General features: G+C 36.8%; 1 protein-coding gene across 2 annotated transcripts in view; it reads left to right on the top strand.

Annotated features, from left to right (window-relative positions):
- LRIG3 (leucine rich repeats and immunoglobulin like domains 3) overlaps nt 1–23,511 on the top strand; it is a 43,620-nt gene extending 20,109 nt beyond the window's left edge. For both annotated transcript variants that reach the window (XM_083815387.1, XM_083815388.1), the window contains exons 4-19: nt 2,860–2,994; nt 3,630–3,773; nt 6,093–6,236; nt 6,546–6,689; nt 7,111–7,254; nt 8,699–8,779; nt 9,464–9,535; nt 9,915–9,986; nt 12,277–12,440; nt 15,685–16,005; nt 16,571–16,852; nt 17,465–17,917; nt 18,131–18,289; nt 19,358–19,501; nt 19,580–19,855; nt 22,773–23,511. In XM_083815387.1, the coding sequence (XP_083671513.1) occupies nt 2,860–2,994; nt 3,630–3,773; nt 6,093–6,236; nt 6,546–6,689; nt 7,111–7,254; nt 8,699–8,779; nt 9,464–9,535; nt 9,915–9,986; nt 12,277–12,440; nt 15,685–16,005; nt 16,571–16,852; nt 17,465–17,917; nt 18,131–18,289; nt 19,358–19,501; nt 19,580–19,855; nt 22,773–23,017 (2,980 nt within the window). In that variant the 3' untranslated portion in view covers nt 23,018–23,511. The remainder of the gene's footprint in view (nt 1–2,859; nt 2,995–3,629; nt 3,774–6,092; nt 6,237–6,545; nt 6,690–7,110; nt 7,255–8,698; nt 8,780–9,463; nt 9,536–9,914; nt 9,987–12,276; nt 12,441–15,684; nt 16,006–16,570; nt 16,853–17,464; nt 17,918–18,130; nt 18,290–19,357; nt 19,502–19,579; nt 19,856–22,772) is intronic.
- Nucleotides 23,512–24,301: the final 790 nt, after the last annotated feature.

The following is a 24,301-nucleotide window of genomic DNA, read 5'->3' as shown; positions in this document are numbered from 1 at the left end:
ATGAAAAACTGATATTCTGTCTTAAGATGCTATTCACATGGACTTGTGTGAAAATAATTAAATCAGTCTGCATGCACTTATTTTTTTCTCCTGGAAGTTGGAGTGTAGACACTCAAATGTCGAGACATATATCCAAATTCATGCAGGTATGTTGGTGGTTTTGTCTGTATTCCTCAGTGCTCCTGCCTCTTCGTCAGAATCAGGAAAAGTTGTAAGGAAGTTGCAGCATGTTGTTGTTCCTTGTGCATATGAAGAAACTGATCTGACTGCCACAGGCATGCTTCCGTGAGAACTTGGTGCACTGGTTTGCTTGTTGGAGGGGGATCTCTGTCTGCTCTCATCTTCCCTTGAGGATCTGAAAAATGAAACCAGTGCAGTATGTGCAGCTCCTTTTGTCTGAGCACAGTAGTTACAGCAACTGGAAATTTCACTGGAAATTTTTTGTAGGGTGAGCAAACATGTACATCATTGTGACAAGACAGGAGGATACTGTTTGGTTGTGTTGTGACAATTAAACATGCTTGCATTTTCAAACATGTCCTTCTTGACTAATTTTGACATTTATTTGGCACTGATGAGGGAGCTGATACAAATTTTATTTGATTTACTTAAATGATGTTGTGAAGAAAAATTAAATTAGAATTAAATTCTCATTTTAACTAAAGTTGGACCTTAAGGTAGAACTGCCTTGGATGTGTTCAGTGCTGGGTAATCTCCTAAGTGTGAATTAGGGTGTTTGAATTTTTTTCAAGAGAAAACAGGCAGGGGCAATAAGAAGTGAAGCACTTAGATATTTTGCATTTTAGTATCTTTTACTAGTGGGGTACAGTGGGGGCTCATTGGATTTTCACTGTGAGATGGACAAGAACTTTGATGTGTAGCTCTGTTTCGGTGAACAAAATAAGTTACTTTTTCCTCATGATATGACCTTGTCATCACTGATAAAGAACATTCCCTGAAACAAATAAGCTGTATTTTTTTGTTTTGTTTTGTTTATTTTTGTTGTAACCTGGCCTGTGTCAGGTAATTTGCCAGTTAGTTTAAGTGCTAATCTGAAGGCTGTATAAGAGTTTTATTCAGTTCCATTAGGTCCAACTAAACTTTGTAATACAGGGGCTATTATCCTGCCAGCTGTAAGGAATTTCTGTTTTATGAAGCAATGCTGACACAAAGACAGCACTGTGTAAGCCATGTCTATAACTGAACACTTTCACACTGCAATTTAGGAGGCGTGCAGTTCAGGAAATTGCTGGCTTCTGCTGGAGCACACTTTTACTGCAAGGAAAATTTTATTCGTCACTCAAGTAATTGGCAGTTTTAATACCTTGTTAGTAATTACCTTATAAACAAACTAATGCATAAAGGCAACTCTCTATGACCTGTTATCTAGCTCACAGTCTCATTTGGCCAGTGGAACTGACACATGGTGGTGGTGTTTGTTGTTTTTTATTAAAGTAATTTGTTTCCATTTATTATAAATACTTTCAGTTAAGAGTTAAAAAAAAAAAAGCTAAAAGAAAAAAAAAAAAAGGGTAGCTCTACCAGACAGCCTGAGGAATGAAACACGATACAAGGGCAGCATTGGAGGGGCTGCAAGATCACTTACCCATTCCCACATGTGGTCAGAAGGCCCATTAATCTAACTTATGGTTTAATTTTTGAGTCAGGATTTTTTTGTCTTAAGTAGTAATCCCTCCCTTGCATGTGTGAGGATTGTCCATGCTATCCTAAATGTGTGGCTTACTATTTGATCCAGAGCAATTATTTCCAATAAAGGCACTTTCCAGAATCAATGTTTTTGTTGATAATTTAACCTGAAATTGCATTCGCCTGTGATCTCTAGAAGCTGGGGAGAGTGCCTAAATTTTGGTCATTCATTATACTAGGTACAGAGTGTACTGCAGCCAGAACTGACTTGAACTTACAAGGTAACAAGGATCATTTTGGGTTATGTTCGCTTAATTAATCATGATTACTTTTCCTCTATGTACCATTAACCCCAAACGAGTAACCCTGTTCACGTTGCTGATGTATGCATACAATTCTGCACATTATGCAACTGGAACGAAAAGCCTGGTAGTTGCTGTGTATGAACACAAAACAGGATTGCTGGAAAAAGTACATTTTATTGGAAGTAAAAGTAGGCGTGTTCCTTATAGTAGACCAGGATACCCATGTCTTTAAGTAGTTGCAGTTTTTGTTGTGGAATTGGGTGTGATGCTTTGCTGAAGCCTGACCAGACATGAAGTCCAGACCCTCTGTGAAGAGCTGTGAGAAGCACAAATTTTATTCTTTGCTAACACTAGAAGAAATTGCAGGATGAAATACTAGGTCTATTTGCAAAATTGTAGAATGTCTTTCGGGGGGGGGGGGCACGCTGTCATTCATCTCATCTAGTTCTATTTTTATGGAAATTCAGACTGATTTTCATGCTGTAGGAATTTTCAGAACAAAGAAGGAGAATATATGGCTCCTGTGATGTTAGTTTGGTTAAAAAAAAACGTAATCTAATTTCATTGCAATATTGTGACATATTGTTCAGTGCAAATACCAGATATTTCTGCATAGTTCAGAAATAAGTGATCATAAAGTTTCATGTCTTGTTTTAAAAGTTGTGAAATGCAGTAATTGGATGAAAGTACATTTTACATCCAGTTTCCTGGGAATATATTTTAAGAACTGTTGATGAACACATTTATTTATACCATTCTGGTTTGGAATTTGGGATGACTAGAAATTAATGGTCTGCTTAGAGAACAACCAGGGAAATTAAATACCAACTTTTGTAAGTGGTGCATAGTTAACAAGTTTTACTCTGGAAATGAAAAGAGATTTTCAACTACTGTCCTTAAATTTCAGGACCAGTAACAAGATTGCCAACATTTTATCTGAACATCTGAAGCCATTTCAGAGTCTAGAAACTTTGGATTTGAGCAACAACAACATATCAGAGCTAAAGATATCTTCATTTCCTTCTTTACAGCTCAAGTATCTGTAAGTAAAACCTAGTATTGCATTTTTTCTTTTCAGGTTACTTTCAAAAAAAACTTGATAGAAATTTTTGGCTGTATTTTGAGGCACTAAATATTTTTTAATTAGATACCCACTAAATATTCCTACTTTCACGCACTGATCTTACTATCAGTTGCAAATTCGAATACATCTGTTGGTGCATGAAGTGTTCTAGTCCATAGTGAAGGTCGTTATCTTAAGATGAAACAAATAGATGTGTCTGGAGAGAGAAAAATAATTATGTAGCAAAGTGAACTTAAGTTGTGGGGGCTGGTCAAGTCTTGAGTTACATGGGGTCTTATCGACTCTTTGAATTCATGTTAATGCTTTTTATAGTAATGCAGCAAAGCCAAAGCTATGCTGAGAATAAAGTAATGCGGTTGCAACATAATATATTTTGGCAACATGTTATCTTCTGCCAATAATACACTCTTGCAGAGTGGAGCAAAAATATTGGTGGTGAAATACTATTTGACTGTGGATTAAGTTGTCAAGAGCTCTGATTAATGAAATTTCATTTATCGTGGAATAGGTAGTGTAAGAGCTTTGTGTTTCACTACTAGATATTAAAAAATTAAATACCTGTAAATTTAACCTTCTAGACATTGTTTCAACAGGTACATTAACAGTAACCGAATAACCTCCCTGGAGCCTGGTACCTTTGACAATTTGTCTACCACACTTCAAGTATTGAAACTGAACAGGAACAAAATTTCAGCAATCCCTCAAAAGATGTTTAAACTCTCCCATCTGCAGCACCTGTAAGTGCAACCTACAATTGGCTAATTGTTTTCAGATTTTCCAAAGCACTGGCAGTGCTTGAACTTTAGCCTTTAATTTAACCAGATGCAGAGTGAGACAGACACAGAAAACATATTACTACAACCCTTGCTAACCACAGCTTTGTACTGAACAAAACTAGTCTTATATATTGGTGAGATGTGAATAGTCTTTGTGTTAAAATTGTTTTTGCCTATTAAAAGAAAAAAAAAAGGTGAGACAAAATGGAGAAAGGGTAATAGCAGTACTTTCGTAAGAAAACATTGGAAAAATAGTAAGTGAAATAAACTTATTTCATTCACTACATCAGTCTGTTTGTATTTTTATAGAAACATTTAGAATTGTAGGATCATTTAGGTTGAAAAAGACATTTAAGATCATCAAGTCCAACCATTATGGTTAAATGGAGGGAATTAGTTTGCTTTCAGAAAGTAGGACAATAAGCAATATGCTCGAGCAAATAGACCTCCGTCAATTTCACTGATATAACGCTCTATATAAATATTTTACTTAATAAATAACAGATAAATCTATTGAATATGAAAGAGGCTGGGAAAACTTTTTTTTCCATTTTTCGAAAACCTGAATGCAGTAAGTTGACGAGGATGGGCTAGAACTGTGCTTTGTTAAATCCTGAATTATTATTTTCCATATAAGATAGTCAAGAGTTGAAAATTATAAACTCTGTTAGTTTATAATAAGTTTGAAAGTAAAAGGTCACGAGAACGGTGAATTGTTAGGATGCTTGACAAAACTGGAAACTGTGACTGCATTTGCACCCAGGAAAGACACAGTCAAATTTTTTTTTAAAGTTAAAGTTTTGTTTGACTTAAGCTTCTGAAGAAGTGTGTGAAAACAGTCCTGAAAAGCTCATGATATGTTAATGATCTCAGTAGAACTTCTGATGTTCAGATTCAACTGAAATGTTGTAAGTTGGTAATGTTCTTACTTCCAAAACTTCTACTCATTCACAATTCAGTCAGTAGGCAGACCTAGTTATCTCAGGTAGCTAATTTGCAATGAAGGCAGAAAAAGTATATTATCACCTGAAAGAGGTATTCAGAGGAGGAGCCGGGAAGAGCTGAAGGCTATTCTTACTGAATGTTCTTTACAGCTTATGGACAGTCAGACACAGAGGAGTAGGGTTTTATATTGGGTATTTGTTATCAGAGAGAGCTTGTATATACATGAGAGGAAAGTTGAATTATTCCAGGACTGAGACTCTGCAAAATAGCTGTGTAATAATATAGTTATATAATAAAATAACTGTATAGTAACTGTATAATGATAAGTATATAGAGAGAATTATTGAGGTCTTCATGTCCTGGAGGGAAGAAGAGGATTCTTCTTGGTTTGATGGGATGCAGGTTGATAGATCAAAGACTATCTTGAAGAGGCAAATGATCACTCACTACTATATGAGGGCCTTTTCTTAGTATTGTACAGTCCTGTCTCTTCATATATCAATTGCTGCTAAGAAAAAAAGAATCACAAAAAAACCTGTTAATTTGGCAAAGAGTAGCTAGTTTAAAATTCACCATCATAAGAGTAGTTAATGTTGTTCTCTGTGATTGCACAGGGGTGGATTTCCTTTTTGATGTAGCTCAGATACCTGCTTGGGGTTGGTGCAGGTGTTTTGGTTGAAAAGGACCAAAACCAAGAAAATGTTGTGAAGAGCAGGAAAATGGAAAATACAGAGTGCTACCGTCACTGCAGCTAGTTCTCCAGCTAGTTATGACTTATAACTAACTTGGGTACATTTACGTCCCCGTCTCTGACTTAAAAGTGGTGTGTGTATAGTGGTGTCAGGGTGAGTGCCAAAACCACTGGGAAAGAGGGAAGCAACTGTCCATAACTAGTTGTGGAGAGTGAGGGAAGAATGCTTGACTCCAGATTAAGAGTGAGAAAAATTGTGCAGCGTATTTAATTCTGTGTAGGTTGGATTATTGATTGCAATTACAAGCCCAAATTTACAACTCTACTCCTGGATAGACACCGGGAACTTACTTTCACTTTTGAGAAGAGGATTAATCATGACATTCTACATCTACAAGTACTCTTTATATCTGAACATCAAGGACCTATCAAGTACTTGTCCTCAGTATCAGAAAGGTAGAACGGTATTAAAATAGTTAAACACAACCTATTACAGTAACATGTTCGATTTTTATTGCATCTTGTTTCTGTTGTTTTATGTGCAAGACATGTATTTAAATAAGCTTTGTTTCCAAGGAGGCAGGAAAGGTTGTTGGTATGCAGGTAAACTTACTCTGCTGTAACTGTAAAATTTATTGATGCAGGGAGCTGAATCGCAACAAAATTAAAAAAATAGATGGACTTACTTTCCAAGGACTTCCAGCTTTGAAGTCATTAAAACTACAGAGAAATGGTGTTACTAGGCTCATGGATGGTGCTTTCTGGGGATTAACCAACATGGAAGTCTTGTAAGTACCAACTTTCATAGATTGTGCTGATAACATATTAAGCAGAATAGCACATAAAGAACAGAATTGCTTGCTAAGATTTAAAGATGTTTTTGAAATAAACTGTTCTGGTGTGGTTTGAAAAGCAGCTAGTATTAATCACTACGTGTATAAAATAACATATTCTGAATGCATGCATACAACTCTAAATGTAAACAGAGCCTACAGCTATCTAGCTGGTGTCATGAAGTCAGATGTGGACCCATGGCAAAGCACGCACAGCACTGAGTTTCTGAATCTTAGGACTTCTGTCTGTTTGTGTGTGTACAGGCAGCTGGACCATAACAACTTAACAGAGGTAACCAAAGGCTGGCTTTACGGCTTGCTGATGCTGCAGCAGCTCCATCTCAGCCAAAATGCCATCAGCAGGATCAGTCCTGATGCCTGGGAATTTTGCCAAAAACTCAGTGAGCTGTGAGTAGCTTTTATTCTATTCCAGTTTTGAAACCTGGGTGCATGCCAAAGCATGAGCTTCTTACCACTGATCTGTGAATTTTTCATAACAAAGTTTCCAAGGTGACAGCAACTTTTTTGTGTGTAAGACAGTTACATTTTGTTGGAAGAAATTGAAGCCAGCCATGACTGCTTCATTTCACTGTGGCAGTTGTATGAAAGCTGTAACACACTCATTTTCAAATAAAAGAAATTCATCCTGCAGTAATTTGTGAATAATCAGAAACGCTACATAAGCTGTATGGTCAAAAATAGTGTAGTGGATTTTGTGATAGTTGTAAGGGAAAGAACATTTTCCCTGCCTGAAAAAATCACCTGGGTTGAACTGAGTAATAAGTACTGCAACATGAACATTAAAGTCCATTTTTCCTTGAACTTGCAGAGATTTGACGTTCAATCACTTAGCAAGGTTAGATGATTCAAGCTTTGTTGGCTTAAGCGTGCTGGTTGGACTATATATTGGAAACAACAAAGTAAACTACATTGCTGATTGTGCCTTCCGGGGACTTTCCAGTCTACAGACTTTGTAAGTTGACAGACTTGATTTTTGATGTAAAAACAAACAAACAAACAAAATGAAAAGGAAACAAACAGATAAAAAAAAAAACAGTGCACAGAAGGGTTTGGTTGTTTTGTTTTTTGTGTGTTTTTTAATGAAAATATGCACAAACTTTTTCTTAATTTTCCTAGGTAAGCATATTTTCCTAGGTAAGCATTTTTCTTTCAGTAAGTTATTCTTTTCAGAGTAGTTGTGAAAGGGAAGACTTCTTTCTTTCAGGTTGTGCACAATGGATGCTGGTAATTATAAGACAAACTTCCTGTGGCATTGTTAGGTTAAAGGCAAATTCAAAGGCAGCAGGCAGCACTGCTACCCACAGCTTTTGGGATCTGGGTCACAGTTGTGTCATAACTGGATCAAAGTTTTCCATCGTGGTAGAATTAGGATGACACAACTCAACACTGCTTATGTTGATGCTTATACTGATTGAGCAATTGTTTTAGCATTTGATCTTTTTTTTTTTTTTGAAATAGCTTTTTTTAAAGGAAGGAGAATAAAGAAGTAAATTAATCTAAAAATATTCTACTTCATTAGATTCTTCCAATTCTGTATCACCAATTCATCTGTTACCTAGATGAATGAAATAGTTACTGTTCCCTCTAGGCTTTGAAATAGTTGTTAACATTCAGAGGTATATTCATTCCTTAGACATTTGGTGTATGCTATGTTTTTTTGTTGTTGTTTCTTTTTTTTAAGTATGTGGAGAGTTATGGGTCATAAAAAGAGGAAGTCAGAGATTTGTCAGTTGCCTACATTTACATGGTAGGAATTAGGTGGTAGACTTCTCCTAGACTTGTTCTCCTGTAGCTCTACCCTGTTGATTCTTTGCTGAGACACCATCTTTTCACAAATCTCTCTAAATCTTTGTGCTTCATAGATAATTTAACTACTACTGTGGACATTACAGGATATAAAAATGATTGACTTATTAATAAATCTCTGTGTGTTCTCTGTGTGTTAATGTTATGAACTTACAAAGGCGCAAATGTGTTTTCATTCAAAGGGGCAACAGTTGATCCCTCCCTCTGATGTTCCTTCTGTGATAGTCCTGTATCTGAAAAACCTTGCAGGGGAATGGGGGAATGTGGGTTTGTTTTCTGACAGTTCTCAAACCTTTGTTTTTGTGATCTTTCTAATTCTCAGTGGAAAAAGACATAACTGATAGTTCTCAAAGTCTCCCAGTTAAAAAATAAATAAATAAATAAATATATATATATATATATATAAAAGTAAGCAAGTAAATAAATAGAATTAAGAAGCTATGAAGTAGCTAATGGGGAAGGGGGGGGGTAGTGCTACCAGACAGCTATTTTAGAAACCGTTTTAAATAATATGCTTAAGAGCATACCTTGTTCTTCCTAATAGCTCTTGTGGTTTGATTTCTCTCCCTACACCCTTTCCCTTTAAACAGGGATCTGAAAAACAATGAAATATCATGGACTATTGAAGATATGAATGGTGCCTTCTCTGGTCTGGATAAACTTACGAAGCTGTGAGTACTGCTACAATATTTTGTCTGATTCCTTAAAAAAAATATTAGCTTATATTAGCTTATATTATGCCTGTTTCAAGAGGCCAGTCCAACATGATGTTATATTTTCCATAGCTGAGATGATTTTTCTCCCTTAGCATTTTGTTTGCTGTAAAATATTCCTTTCTATAAACAGAACTTTCAGACTTTTCAAGTCAAATTAATCTGAAATATGCATTCAGATTTTAAATGTGGTTCTATTGATAGAAACCTTTTAGAAAGAATGAGGGTATCCTATAATACAGGAAGTGATAAGTGTATTATCAAATATTACAGAGGCATAGTGATAGGAATAGTCTTTGATAAAGTAATGCAGCATCCAATGGAAAAGGCTTCCATGCAGAAAAGATATAATTTGCAAATGCACATCTAGAAAAAAAAAAAAAAGATGCTTATGTGTATACATTTAAGTAATCCACATCACTGAATTCTATACTTTTAACATATTTTAAAATCATTGTAAGATTGAGATGTTGATTCAAGTACAATAAATGGGTATATTTTAAGGGTGAGACATTTGCCTGCATTGGGGAAGATTGAATGGTGATTATTAGTCCAAGTTTAGAAGCAAATGCTACAAATGCAATTGTTTAGCTCCAAAAATGCTCCCATCTTTTTTTGCATTATATTCTTAATATTTTTCAGGGTACTGCAAGGAAACAGGATTAGATCCATTACGAAGAAAGCATTTTCTGGCTTGGATGCACTTGAACACCTGTAAGTAGTAGAAATTCACATTTAAGCCAACATTGGAAAAAAATGAATTTTGATACTAATTGAAACAACAATAGGACTGACAAGCTTTACTCATAACTTTGAATGGAACACTCTTACCCTGGATGATGGAGTATTCTTAAGAGGGTTCTTCTAATTTGGAAATCTGCTGAATATGAGCTTTGGTATTAATGCAGAAAGTGTTACGTGTATTAAGCATGCTATAAAACTCTTCAATATTATTGCTTTGGTTTTTGAGCTAGGGAATCATTTGTATATCAGTAATGTAGCAAACTATTCCTGGAGTCATCATGCTAAATACATTCAATTTAATAAATTACTCTTTCCTCCCCTAATGATTTTTACTTTTTTTTTTTTGTAGAGATCTAAGTAACAATGCAATTATGTCAGTTCAAGGAAATGCATTCTCACAAATGAAGAAACTCAAAGAACTGTAAGTTTCTGTCCAAAAATGTCACCTCTATTAAATGTGTATATCCATATAAATACATAAATAAGAGCCTTGTGAGATGTTGCCTGATGCAGTGATAAACTCTCGTTTTAACATCTCTGAAGGTGTCAAAGTTTTCTTACTTTTTACTTTTTAAGTGATGAGTGTATTTAAGTAAGATAGCGTAGGGTAGGAAATGTTCATTTTCTGCTACATTTGGTGTCTGGGGTCCTGATTTTAAATTGACTGATCTCTAATAGATATTAGGTAAGGGAGACTTTGATGTAATGTGCTATAACATCAGCAATGCTATCGTTGAGCTGAAGCTTACTGGACCAGTGAAATGAAGTAACGTAATTCTTTTGTAAAGACCTGGTTGTCAGTGCTTATAATTGGGTCCTTCTATCCTGTAGTAGCAAAGGGACAGATCTTCACAAAAGTTGTGAAGCGGTCAATGGGAAGAATGTATTTTTTTTTAGTGAGCTTTTATTTTTCCTCTCTTTTTCTCTTGATTGGGGCATTAGATTTTATAGCTGCATTTTGCTGAAGAGAAAAATTTAGTCATTGTTCCTGGTGTTTTGAGCACAGTTAATACTTCCTTATTTCTCCTCTATTCTTATCTGTCTTCTGTAGTCAGATCTGTTGTTCTGAGTTTCTCTATTGTGTAGTGCAACAACAAACTAAAGAATAGCAAAAAGATACAGCTCTTATTTTGAGTACTTGGAGCTTCTCACTTGTGTTCTCCAGTATTACCGTGTTGGGCTCAGTAGGGAGGGTATCAAGAAACCATACATATTTGATTCATTTAAAGTTCAGTTTGACCCATATTCTGGCATAGCTGTAGAAAGCAGCAGCCATGTTCCTACACATAGCCAGCCATTTTCTGCCTTTCCACTTCCTTAGTTTGGATCTGGTTGTATTACTTGATTAGTTTGCTGAACTCAGCCAGCCAGTTGCAGGGCAATTGCTAGATTTGGCAAAAGAGAAGCTGTGGGAGCCCAGGACTGACAGGTTTTGATAGAGATGATTTGAAGAGTGATCAGATGTGATGGAATGACAGGCTAAAACACTACTCCAGGAGATGTAAGATGCTACAAGATACCAGTCCAAGAACACTTCAGTGAAGTAACTACTCAGAAGTTGCTGTTTTTTCTCTACTTCTCCTGAAACATGTAGTACACCTCCGTTATGTTGAACAAGATGTAGGCAGGTGTCTACAGGTGTCTATGTTTACTTTCCCAGAAGTAAAATTATTTAATAAAAATTCCCATCTAGTTGTTTTATTCTAAGGCCCCTAGAGAGTAAATTTGAAAACAATATGATGTATCCTGTGCATCAGGGTAGCTAAAACTGCTGTGCTTTTGCTGCCTCCTAAGAAAAACAAGAATGCCCTTAGAACTTCAGTGAAATATGACCTGTTTCATTTAGATGTGAAATGGTCAGCTGCCATCCCTGGATTTTTATCTCTGCACTGTTAGGGTGAAAAGATAGCACAGGGCTTCTTCCTTTTCAAGAAAAATTCAAGAATTTTTATGCTAATTAGTATGTCTCCATTTACCTTTAAAGTTATTTTTCTCACTGGATCCATAAATTACTTTTCCTTTTTCTCCAAGAGTAGGTAATATTGCCAACTTTGATAAGAGTTTCATTACTGACTGTTTTTTAATTATTTTTTTGAAAAGGTGATTCTAAATTTTCAGCCAAAACTGAAACTCTTCCTACTTCACCTATTGACTGTATATACACAGAATATACCTTTGGCTTATTCTTTTATTTTTTTCTTTATGAATGTAGCTATTCACATAAGTTAGGTAAGCTGCTAATCATTCTTACACTTGTTATTGCACCACTGACTATTCTTCATCACCACGCTTCTCTTTTTAACCATCCTTCCCCAAGGTAAATTTTGACTAAAATGGAAAATGAGGGAATTGTCTCAGATTTTTTTTTGATGTTAGCTTTCAGAGAGCCTTCTGGACTGTTGTCCTAAGTGCCCATTCTGTGTCTTCCACTGCTGATGGTAGTTTTGTACCTGGGACACTAGAAATATGCCTAATTGCCTGGAATCATGTATGTAGCAGAAACAAGGAGTTGAGGATAACATGTCTGCTTTGTAAAATATAGAAGTCCTGACAATACTGTCATCAGATTTGAACTAAATAGTATTGGTGTCTTTCTCGTATAATGTATGTATTTAGGTTGAAGCTTAGCTTTGTTACTGACTTGTGTTCATAAGGATCTGTTTAAAAGAAAAAAAGGCAAACTATCTTTGAATGGAATTGCTTTTTCTTAGGCACTTAAACACATCGAGTCTCTTGTGTGACTGCCAGTTAAAATGGCTACCACAGTGGTTATCAGAGAACAACTTTCAGAGCTTTGTAAATGCCAGTTGTGCCCATCCTCAGCTGCTAAAAGGGAGAAGTATTTTTGCTGTCAGCCTTGATGGATTTGTCTGTGGTGAGTCTATTCTCTACTCCTCATTTCATAGAAAAAAATTTTGCTGAATGAATTGATTTTTTGTTGTGGTTTCTCTGATATGTTTTTATTCCACTAGTAAAATGGAAAGGGTTTAATATTTGTTAACATTTTCTTCTATGTTCCCAAACTTTGATGTAGAAAAAAAGTTTGTGGCTTTCTACAAGATGGGAACTGACATTTTTCTGACTTTTGTTTCATGTACAGCTTATATAGTACATAGCATAGTATGCAAGCGAAAGCTCAACAGTTTGTGGTGGTAAATGTATATGCTTCTAGATTTAAAGGATTTATATTGTTTAAATAACTATCATTTTTAAGTGAGACGTATTTTGGCAAACTTAAGATGCTGTTTGTGGTTCTGTTTATTTGTAAATTACTTTCATACTTCATCAGATTTGATGTTATTCCAAAGCTGAGAAAATTTGAAGGTAAAATAGACATATTCTGACCTTGTTTTGTGTGTGCTTGAAGTCTACTTTAAAAATGTTTGGGATCACCAAGTTGTTGTTTGTATTTCAACTGTATTTTGAAACATCCAATTTCCACAGTTGTGCTACTAATATTTTGTATTTCATTATGCCAGATAGTGAATGCTAATAAAATATCCTTACTTTACAGCGTGAGAATTTGAGGTGATAGCATTTGCCTTAAAATAACATCTCTCTTCATGTGTTTAGTAGCATTCATTATCACCTTGATGTACGTGAGGGAGAATAGTGAACATACACTAGGAGTTCAGAGCAAAGATGCAAGTGTATTTGAGTACTCTTACACGTTAAGTGAGAACTTGGAAAATCACAGGAAATTGAAAGCTAACAGGATGTCATATTTTTTTGTTGTGCGCATTTGATTTTTCTCTTAATAAAGCAATTCAAACTTTATATTCTTTGGAGACAACAGTTGTCATATTTGTCTTCTCAATAACTTTCATTTTGTTGCAAACTGGATTGCTTAATTTTTACTGTTTTTAATCATATCCTGTTTTCAGTGGCAAAGCAGGCACTGAATATAAAATAACACGTAAAAAAATTTATCCCTTCATGTTAGCAGTCAAATGTTTTAATATATTAATGTTAAATAATGAGTAGATGGTGCATAATTTAGCTAGTGCTGAAAAGTAGAAGTTGACATAGTGCAGGAAATTACTGATTGTTCGATAGCTAATGAAGTACATATGAATAATATATCATTATTTGTGAGAAACTCAGGCAATATATTCAGTTGGGGGATTTAAATATATATCTCTTATTTGTTAAACCACAGGGGACAGTGATCTTTCTTTTAGCTGCTGAATGCCATTTGTAATGAATTCATTTTAAAACATTTAAAATGTGTTGACAAAAAGGGATGTATTAAGAGTAAGTATATACATTTAACACATAAAGTAACTGATGCAGAAGTAACTAGAATCTGTTAATGAAATCAGTGGGTGTTTCACTGCTTGCTTTATTAAAACTTTAAAAGTGTGCTATCATTAGACCTTTGGATATACATGCATACCTTGCCTTATAAGTTTAAAATGATCACTTTTGCTTTTATAGAATTTTCAGGAGGAACAGATTATGCCTTATCTGAAACTAAAATAAATAATCTATTACATATTATTTGTGTAAGTGTATAAATTCTTCAAACCATGTGAAGTTACACTTTCGAAAACAGGAGACAGGAGGGAGTCACCCTGTATTTGTTAAAGGAAGGCACATGTTAGACAAGCTTCTGTGAAGCTAAAAAGTAGGAAATCCATATAATTTAAGTTTTCTAAAAGCATGTATTTCAAGCTGAAACAAATCATGAAACATTTCTGTACCAAAGATACCTGTGGAAGAAAAGTAGAAGAGATGCTTTTGTGACCTGAATTAATTCAGTTTAACATAATGTTGCTAAAAGAGTATAGCCTAGGCGAGGAATCGTTTTCCATTATGTAATAGTCAAGTGGCTTCTATAAAGTAAGAAATATATTCCTCAAAAGTGAGAGTGTGTGTGTGTCTCTATGTTTGTGATACGTCTGTGTATCTATGTGTTTGTGTGATACATGTACTCAAATAAACATGCTGTACTGAAAAAAAAAACAGGTTTGCTGGTTTTATCCGGAGACGTTCTTTTGTATTCTGTAATATCTGCTTATTTGAGTGACTTTCTCACAGCTTCCCCCAAATAATTGCCACATTAAAGTATGTTGTTATTCCATTGATAATACAACTGAAACAGAGTGAAATATGTCCTGCTATCGTTTCATGTGGCTCATTTAAGTATATACTATGTTTTCTTAGTTATCTTTGGGCAAAGTCAATGCAAGTATCAACTGTTCTTGCAAACGCTATAATCGGTCTTGGAGGACTTAATACACGGATATGAAGGAGGTAAAACTAAGTGGCCTGAGTTTGGATTCAGGAAGGCTTTTCCTTCAGTACATGCAAAGTTTGGGCTTGAGCCTTTGTCGGTAGGTAGGAGACATCATGAGAGCTGGGAATACTCTAAGCTTTCTGCTTCTGGGAGACCAAGCATTTAATTGCCTACTCCTTTTGTACACGCAGTCTACATGCATTTGACAAAATAACTAGTTCAGAAGGCGACTAACCATGTGAAGTAACAGTCTTGTTAGGGTAACTTACAGTGAAAGGACCTCCAGAAAATAACCGCTTGATATTTTTGTGTGGTGTCTTCTTAAGGGATTCAGCACTGCTGCATTTGCAAGGTGTACCAAACAGCTGCAAATAATTTGAAAAATTACTTTTGTACGTGATTTTTTTTGTGTGTATGGGTTTGGGGAAAACCCTGGACTTTTAACTTGCTGTTTCTGATAGCAGAACTATGCTTTCAATAAAGAAAAAATCATAGCAACCTCAGGCGTTGTAAAGATGAAGGGTAGGCTTCATGACTGACATTTGGAATAGTTCTTACAGATATCAAGGGGTAATTCTTTTCAGTGCTTCTGTTGAACAAACTGTACATGCAGTCTGCTTTTAAATGTGCTTTCTCTTCAATAAGAGATGACTTGGCACAAAAAAAATCATAAATATGGCATCTTTAAATGCCCTAAGGCTGACAAAACTTAAAACGAAAGCATTGTGTATCCATTTTATAAATACTTATTTGACTCTTCTCTCAAACCTATAAAAACAAGTCTTACAAACTCTTTCTAAAAAGAGTCCTCAGGGCTCACATATATTTTTCTCTTCCTCAGTGTTACCTTTTGTTTTTCTCCCTTCTCCCCTCTGTGCAGATGATTTTCCTAAGCCGCAGATAACTGTCCAGCCAGAAACCCAGTCAGCAATTAAAGGCTCCAATTTGAGTTTTGTATGTTCGGCAGCCAGCAGTAGTGATTCCCCAATGACTTTTGCATGGAAGAAAGACAATGAATTACTGCATGATGCTGAAATGGAGAATTATGCACACCTCCGGGCACAGGGTGGTGAAGTGATGGAGTATACTACCATCCTTCGGCTACGCAACGTTGAATTCAGCAATGAAGGGAAATACCAGTGTGTTATTTCAAATCACTTTGGTTCATCCTACTCTGTTAAAGCCAAACTTACAGTAAACAGTAAGTATGTTACTTGTTGCTTGTGGATTTGAAGTATAATCATTTTAATCAAGATATGTAAACATATTTCTTTCCATTCTCATCATCTGCATCTTTTAGAAGATCCCTTAATAAGCTGAGATTTCTTCTTGAAATGTATCTGGTTCCAGGATCACCGTCCAGTTTTACATCTGGCCCCACTGTGCTGAACTAGTATAGCGAAAAAAAACAAACCAAATTTTTAGTAAATGTGACAAAGTCTGTGCAACACAACAGGAAAATACTAATCTAAATACTAATCTTTTCTTCACAGGGGGTAAGTCTATACTGTTTAAAGACAGTTTCTGTGGCAAGGTCATGAAGGAAGCTGTTAGCAGAAATTAGATTTTGATCTTGGTAGTCTTGCAGACTTCATATCTCCCTCCTTTTCTGTTAGCTGTCTATTGATAAATTCAGGTTGTATGGGTTTTAGTGCATTTTTAGGCCTAAGAAGAGTGTTAAAATAATGAATACGCTGTGCTAAAAAATAAATCTGTCTTTCATATATGATTTTTTATTCATTTTGGTATCACTAATTTTCCTTTAGTGCTGCCTTCGTTTACGAAGATTCCCATGGACTTAACTATTCGTGCTGGGGCAATGGCACGTTTGGAATGTGCTGCAGTTGGGCATCCTGTCCCCCAGATTGCTTGGCAGAAAGATGGTGGAACAGATTTTCCTGCAGCACGCAAGAGGCGTATGCATGTCATGCCTGAAGATGACGTATTCTTTATTGTTGATGTGAAAATCGAGGACACAGGCGTTTATAGCTGTACAGCTCAAAACACTGCTGGAAGCATTTCAGCTAATGCAACGTTAACAGTACTAGGTAAAAAATTGGCAATCCTTAATGACATAAATCTTCTTGAAGATCAGAACTATTGCTGAGCAGTTTTAAAATCATATGCTGACTAAAAATAGCATTATTTTCAAAGTGCTGAATAGTAATTATAATATTCTGAAATATTATGTATTGGCAACTAATTATAGATTAGAAATATGTATTCCAGCACACAGTCACTATTATAATGCACAGTAATAAAGGATAGTTATGCTTCATTTCTCAGGTGTAGATGAAACAACTTTAATACGTCGAAAAAGAAAAATGGGCTGATGTCTTTCTTTACAGATAGGAATTTTTTTTAACTTTTAATTTCCTGATGTTTTGTTAAACATCTTTGACCTTTTTCTTTACACTCTTAAGTGTGTGTGATTCGGCCTTTTATCTTAGTAAGGAAAGCAAGCATCTAAATCTGATCAACTAACAAGCAAACTGCAGGCTCTTAGTTCAAATTCCTTGAAAGTGTTTTCTCTGAGAACGACAGTAGGCTTCATTAGGCCTTACTGATGCATTTAATTTAGCTTTTCCTCTTGAGCTGTGAAGGAAAGGAGCATATTCCCATTCTTTCAAGGTCATATAAAGCCTATTCTTTCTTTTCAGAAACACCATCGTTTTTGCGGCCTTTGCTGGATCGAACTGTAACAAAAGGTGAAACTGCAGTCTTGCAGTGTATTGCTGGTGGTAGCCCTCCACCCCGACTGAACTGGACTAAGGATGACAGCCCTCTCGTGGTAACAGAAAGACATTTCTTTGCTGCAAGCAATCAGTTACTGATTATTGTAGATACAGATGTAGAAGATGCTGGGAAGTACACTTGTGAAATGTCTAATACACTTGGAACAGAACGAGGCAACATTCGTCTTAACGTAATTCCTACTCCCACCTGTGATTCTCCTCAAAACATCGCTCCATCACTTGATGATGATGGATGGGCCACGGTTGGCATTGTGATCATAGCTGTGGTTTGCTGCGTGGTGGGCACTTCCTTGGTGTGGGTGGTCATCATCTACCACACCAGAAGGAGAAATGAAGATTGCAGCATCACAAATACAGGTGTGTAAACTGAAGGTTAGCCTTGGAAGAGAAAAAAAAAAAAATGTTTGTGGTTACTTTCCAATGGCTTTCTTGTAGGAACATCTATGTGCTTTTACTCATTCAGAAGAATAAATTGCTTGTTACTTTCAGCACTGTGCTGACAAATTTAAAAATGCTCTACAAACCCTGAAGTATGCTGATGCCTTTTGTGCATGTTTTGCTTCACCACAGATGAAACAAATTTGCCTGCTGACATTCCAAGTTACCTGTCATCCCAGGGCACGCTGGCTGAAAGGCAGGATGGATATGGTTCATCTGAAAATGGCAGTCATCATCAGTTTCTCACCTCTTCTGTGGGAGGGTATTTCTTACAGCAGAGGGACAGTAATGGTAGGTATGAAATGTAAAGCAGATTTTCCAGTTCAATTGAGTAGCTACAGTTTGGCTATTGTCTTTCTAATTTATTGAAATAGCACTAGTGAAACATCTTCACTAAAGTTGAAGAGAGGGCATAAGATTTATTGCATGTGATTGCATCAACAAGCTAATTGCAGAAACTTGGTTCTGTGCATCCAAATGACACTATGGCTTTGCTTAAATCTTTTTCTGTAGTCTCAAGGGTAACTTTAAACTGATGATCACATTTCCAAAACAAGCGTGTCCAAAAAGAATTGTGTCTTCCTCTGATGTAGCTTGAAAAGGATGCTTATAATGCAATGTACAGATGGGTGCTAATACCAGAGTAACTTTAGTATAATATAACTGATAAAGTTTCCTGTTAGAAAAGTTGTTAGGGTCAAAGTCAATAAACAATTTAAGGTGAGTGCAGATTTAAAGCTGCAGTATTTTTACATATTTGGCCCCTAAGAATCCAAAACACACCTCAGTTTGGGAGGAAAATACATCTTACTGGGAAGGAGTTAAGAATGGAGATGCCGTCAGCATCTGGGGCTGATGTCAATGGAGCAGTCGTGAGAAAGTCCTGCAGTTGTGAGGTAGCGAGAGGAGCTGCCTCTTTGCAGAGCAAGGACCATGGAGCAAGTCCATAGCTTTCAGGTGCTGCTAAGCTGAAAGTCAGAAGAGCTGTTTGAGCAGCCAGTGACTCCCTCTGACTTTTCCACCCATAAATTTCTCATTACCTCTCTCTGCTCCAAAAGGAGCAGTGCGCTCTGCTATGCAACGGAAAATGAGCCTGGCTTCCAGTACTTTAGAGGAAACAAGTCCTTGGTTCTGATCATATAATGAAGCAAAGTGTGACACGTTCTCAGTCAAGCTAATTAGTTGAATGCTTTCTAGAATTAGCCTTTTCATCAAAAGGTTAGGTTAAGCTTAAGCAAGCTCTGAATATACTGTGAAATTTAATTGAAAAGACCAGGTTTTTAGCGGAATTTACTCAAAAAAGCATAAATTGAAGCTTAATAAAAGACCATATGCTGACATATCGATTATATTTTTAAGGTATTTGCCACCTAGATAACGGCAGTGAAACAGACATGGAGGGTGTTGCAGATCCATTCCTATGCCACTATCTGGGGACTTCAGGGACTTTGTATTTAAAAGGAAACACATGTGGTTCTGAGGCCTTTGAAGCCTGCAGCACAAGTAAGTTGGAAAAAAAAATTCTAATTCAATTTTACGTGATGATAAATCTATATAAAAACAATTTGTCATCTTCTTTAGGTTGCAGCCCTGACCAAAGAACAGTAAGCCTGGACCCATATGAGTCTGGATATTTAAAGAAAAAGGAATGTTATCAATACTCTCCTCCGCTGGAAGATCCCTTTGACCAATGTGTAGGCATTGTTGGAATGCAGGCTACAAATAGCAAATTGATTACCTCCATTTACACTCAAAATGAAGGAACTGGACTAAAAAGCAGAAGTCTTAACTCAGACAAATTTGATTTAAACAGAAGTTTGGAACCCTCATCTATTATCAGTAACAGCACTTTCATGGGTATGTTTCTCACTGTTTTTACTCAAGCTGTTGGTGTCCTTATTGTCTGCCATTGCGTATTTGCAATACTAAACAAATCTGATTTCTCAGCTTTTTGTTTCCCCCTCCTACAATAAGTAACTCTTTAACAGTGTTTTGTTCATATAACTAGTGTTGTGAATAAATGGTTTTGTTCAATGTTGTTTGGGTTTCTTTCAGCAGGTGTCAGTGAATTCAGTAAGATAATACAGCATGTGGAATACAAGTACTATTGAAAGGAGGAGAGGAGAGATGGGAAGTAGCTGAAGAAGGGCAGCTGGAGAGTTGTACTTGACGTTTTGCATGTGTTCTTGTGTCCTCCCCCCTTCCTTCCCAAGTAATTTATGATATGGCAGTGTCTATTTTTAAGGCATGCCCAACACGATGAGATACAGAACTGTATGTATAATCTGTATCTCCACGGCAGTGCACCAGGACAGTTGGATGCTCCCGAACTGGGTGTGCCCTCTGGATCGGACTGGGGGTTAGGCAGGATATGGGCCCTCTTCTGTGTTACACAGAGCACGGCTCGGGGCTTATTCAGAAGCAGAATTGACCTGCATCAAAGAAGTCCTCAGATACATGGACTTGTACCACGGACGTGGTAGCCCAGAGAGGTGATTCACCCCTGGGTGTAACCCTCTCCTAAGGAGCGTTAGGTACAGCAAAGTGAACGTTTGAAGCTCGGGAACAGAAAACTGATCGCAGTAAAACTGCGTAATGAGCAGATTTTAGATTACCAGAAGGTCTTAATAGCTCACATTTACACATCTCTTCAGCGGTGTGATTTTTATCTTAACGTAGCTGGCAGATTTCCATAAACGCTAGGGTTCTTAAGTACATCTTCTCAAACTTCAGGCATACCAGAAGTTTTGCCTACCAGGCAAAAGGTGCACGGGAGGGCTGGGGCAGGTGAGGAGACTGACTCTACTGTATGAGGATATATGGTAACGCTGTCAGCCACAACTATTTACTGTTCAAAGTACGGCACTGTAGAAAAATGCTCTGTCCACCCCTCCTGTCTCTTCTTTTTTCTTGGTGTGAATGACAGAAGAATTCCTGAAGGGGAAAACGGTTGCTATAATTTTGAAGCTCACTAATTTTTTGGGTTGGTTTGGTTGGCTTATTTAAAATGCATATAAACACACGTACTGCTTTCATGCCTGTGATATCTGAGTGCCAAGTGCACTCAGATACTGTTGACTCTTTCCTGACTCGTGTGTCAGCAGACTTGTTCAGGGCCTGGATCTGCCTGCTGAGGCGAGGGAACCTGTGGGAATGTCTATCACTGGGCTCTTTGTTCTCCAGGGGTAGGGAAGGAGGTAGAAGTTCTGAAGCTTTACCCCTTCAAAAGCCAGATGTTCAGAACATAAAACATTGCAGATGCCACAACATCTGGCAGAGGCCCTGGGACTGCACACAGCCTCCTGGCTGCCTGCCACTGTTGCAGTGGTAGGACTGTGCAGATAGGGCTTTACCACACGTCTCCTGCAGAAAGAAAGTGGCTCTGCTGTGAGAGGATACAGCCTTGAGGGTTCATACTCCCCTTTCTGCCCTAAAAACCTACGCAGAGCTGCTTACTTGTCAGTTTTCTCAGCTACTTCCAACCCAAGTTGCATTATCACTGTCTTGGACATTAATTGTCATTAGAACTCTTGACTCAGAAGAGCCTGTGGTTAGATCCTGGAGATGGATGCGGAAGAGATCTTGATACTTTTCCTGCCTTTAGGTTTGGACTTGCTTCTTTCAGCATTATTGTCTTCAAATCCAGCCCCCTTTTTGCCCCTACAATCACAATGAAGAAAGGCAGTTGGCATTAACATCACTGCTGATGTGTGAGGCAGAAAGTTCACAGCTTGCATTTTTTTTTTGAAGACAGCTGGTTCATTTGTGGCTTTGGTGCTGAGGCACAGCCTTTTATGTTGTATTAGGAGCAAAATTGCTTGGCAAATCATTGATACAAATACGGATCTTGTCCAAATCCATTTTTAGTAACATCTCAAATTACAATTTTAGTTGAAACTTTTGCTTTTAGCAAATAGCCAAAACTAGAAGTATGGCTTCAAAAATGAGCCTGTAACACATTCTCCTCAGAAAGTGTTTCAAGTATCACAGATACTACACTTTGTGTCAGCTGTATCAGGGCATCAGAGAAAGCCCTTCTTGTGTTAACACTAGCACCTCACCAATAGTGAAGAGTGAGGGGAACACCGATTATTTTCTGGCTAGTGAATACAGATATTTATAAATAGACGTTCAACTAAAATGCCACATTCTCCTGTGGTTTATATTTGTTCTAGCCAGTTGCAGGCAGAGAAATGAACAGGTGCGAATGAAAGCATAGTTTGGCTGACAGGACCTTTATTACTAATAGGAAATGTTAGCCAGAAGAAAGACTGTTTTAGCATTCAGATTGCACAGTGGTGGGTGTTGTATAACCATATTCTAATTATTCTTTTAATTTGTGCTGAACTGCATTGCAGATTTCATGTGTCATTGGCTCACTGAAGAACAGGACAGAGTGACTGTTCTGACTTAGAACAGTTCTGCATTAGAACAGGTCTTGTGATTTGTTTATAGTTTGGTCTCTGCCCTTCCCCAAAGAAAACAGGCATGGGAGTAGTCATGAAAACAAAGGTAATGAAGTTATGTCATGTGTGGCTGTCAAGCCATTTACGTTGGAAATGTTTATAATGTCTCAGGTGGCAGAATCTTGCCATATAGCTGTGATCACACTTAGGTTTTCTTTTAACAGGAAGAATAATAGTTACGTAAAATCTCACCTTTGTGAACTTTTGCTTGTGTCAGTCCTTGGCTTTCATTCTAATGTGAAGCCCTCAGTGAAACACAAATCCGTCTGCATCAATATTTCTGTACTTACACATTTGCTATCTTTCAGGAACATTTGGAAAGCCTTTATGGAGGCCTCAGCTGGACTCTCTTTCAAGTCGTAGACAGCCAGCAAGTCGCCAACCAAAAACCTCCCATAATAATCCTCATGCCTCATTGGACTTTGATTCAGAGGCAGATGAAGATGGAAAGGAAAGGACAGTTTCTAGAGGAGAAGATAACATTTATACTTACAAACAGTGCTTTGAAAACTTCAGGACTTCTACTTTTCAATCCTGTGATTTGGATACATAGCTCCTTTCGGACCTGCCATTGATTTCTGGAACCAAAGAAATACTTTGACATACTACTACCTCAGTGTGGAATTTTATTTAAAAAGGGAATAAGGAAAGGAAGAAGGGAAGAAAGAAACCACATGATGCTATGAACTCAGAACAAATAAATGCATTTTTATTCAAATAAAACAAAATTGCCAAAATGCTCTAAGTTTTTATACAGGGAAAGCATTCCTTATAAAAAAATACTATATTTCTAATTATTTTATAGCTTTGTTTTATGCAAATAATATCTTGTAAATTAATGGTGTAAATAATACAGCATATGTATTTCTATGTCAGACTTCATTTTATTGAAATGAGTAGTAAGCATTCTAATTTTGTACTGTTACTTGTACCTTTTTTTATAAATGGAAACTCCATGCTGTTTGCAGGTATCATGCATCTTATTTGCACATTACTTTTAATAAACTATGCTGCCATGTGGTCTCTGACCATGCATTACTGTATGAAGAATGAGGAGTGTGAATTGTGTTTGTAGATAGAGAAAAGGAGTATTGCATCTGTAGGTACCTTCTGTTGCATGTTTTCACCTTGATTTGCCTGAAACTTGTGTTTCTGGATTTACTGTGTTAAATGTGTTCAGCTTCTAAGAGTGGGTGTGGTCCTGCCACAATTCCTGGTGGTTGGTAAGATAGCTTCAATCTATTTGTGCCAAAATAAATATGCAAATCTTCCACTTTCTGCATTCCCACAATCAACTATGTATGCACACATTCTCAGTTTTCATGCACACAAGACTGTAACACTGTCTGCCTGTGCCTGCAGCTAGCGTGCATGCATCTGGTGGAGGATACGCACAAATCCATGTCAAGCTACTTAGAAGAAAAAAAAAAAAGAGGAAAGGTGCTGGAAGTCTGCCTGGTACCATCACTCTTTTCTAAGTGGTGTACTGTTAAATGTTTGCCAAATACGCAGTGCATGTCTGAGTCTTTGCTTTCCCATACCCTTTCTCCCTATTTTTTGCTTCTGCTACCACTTCCATGCCCAACATGAAAAGGTAATCCAAGTACAAGATAATGTTTTCTTTGGTTTAACTCATGCTTCTGTTCCTTATTCAACAGCCCTTTTCTGGTTATAGATGGGATCTGTGCTTCATTCAATTGCTCAGTCAAGTTGAGCAATTGTAAATTGTTGCTGGATTAAATTTGCAGTAATGAACCCAATGCCTTTAACTATACGAAGTCAGAGAAAGAGGTTGCTTACTCTAAAAAGGTAATTAAAACTAAGTGAAAACACTATT

The sequence above is a fragment of the Anser anser genome (assembly GCF_964211835.1).
Source record: "Anser anser genome assembly, chromosome: 1".
Lineage (NCBI taxonomy): Eukaryota > Metazoa > Chordata > Aves > Anseriformes > Anatidae > Anser > Anser anser.
Note: the sequence above shows the minus strand (reverse complement) of the source record. Positions and strands in the feature narration are given on the sequence as shown.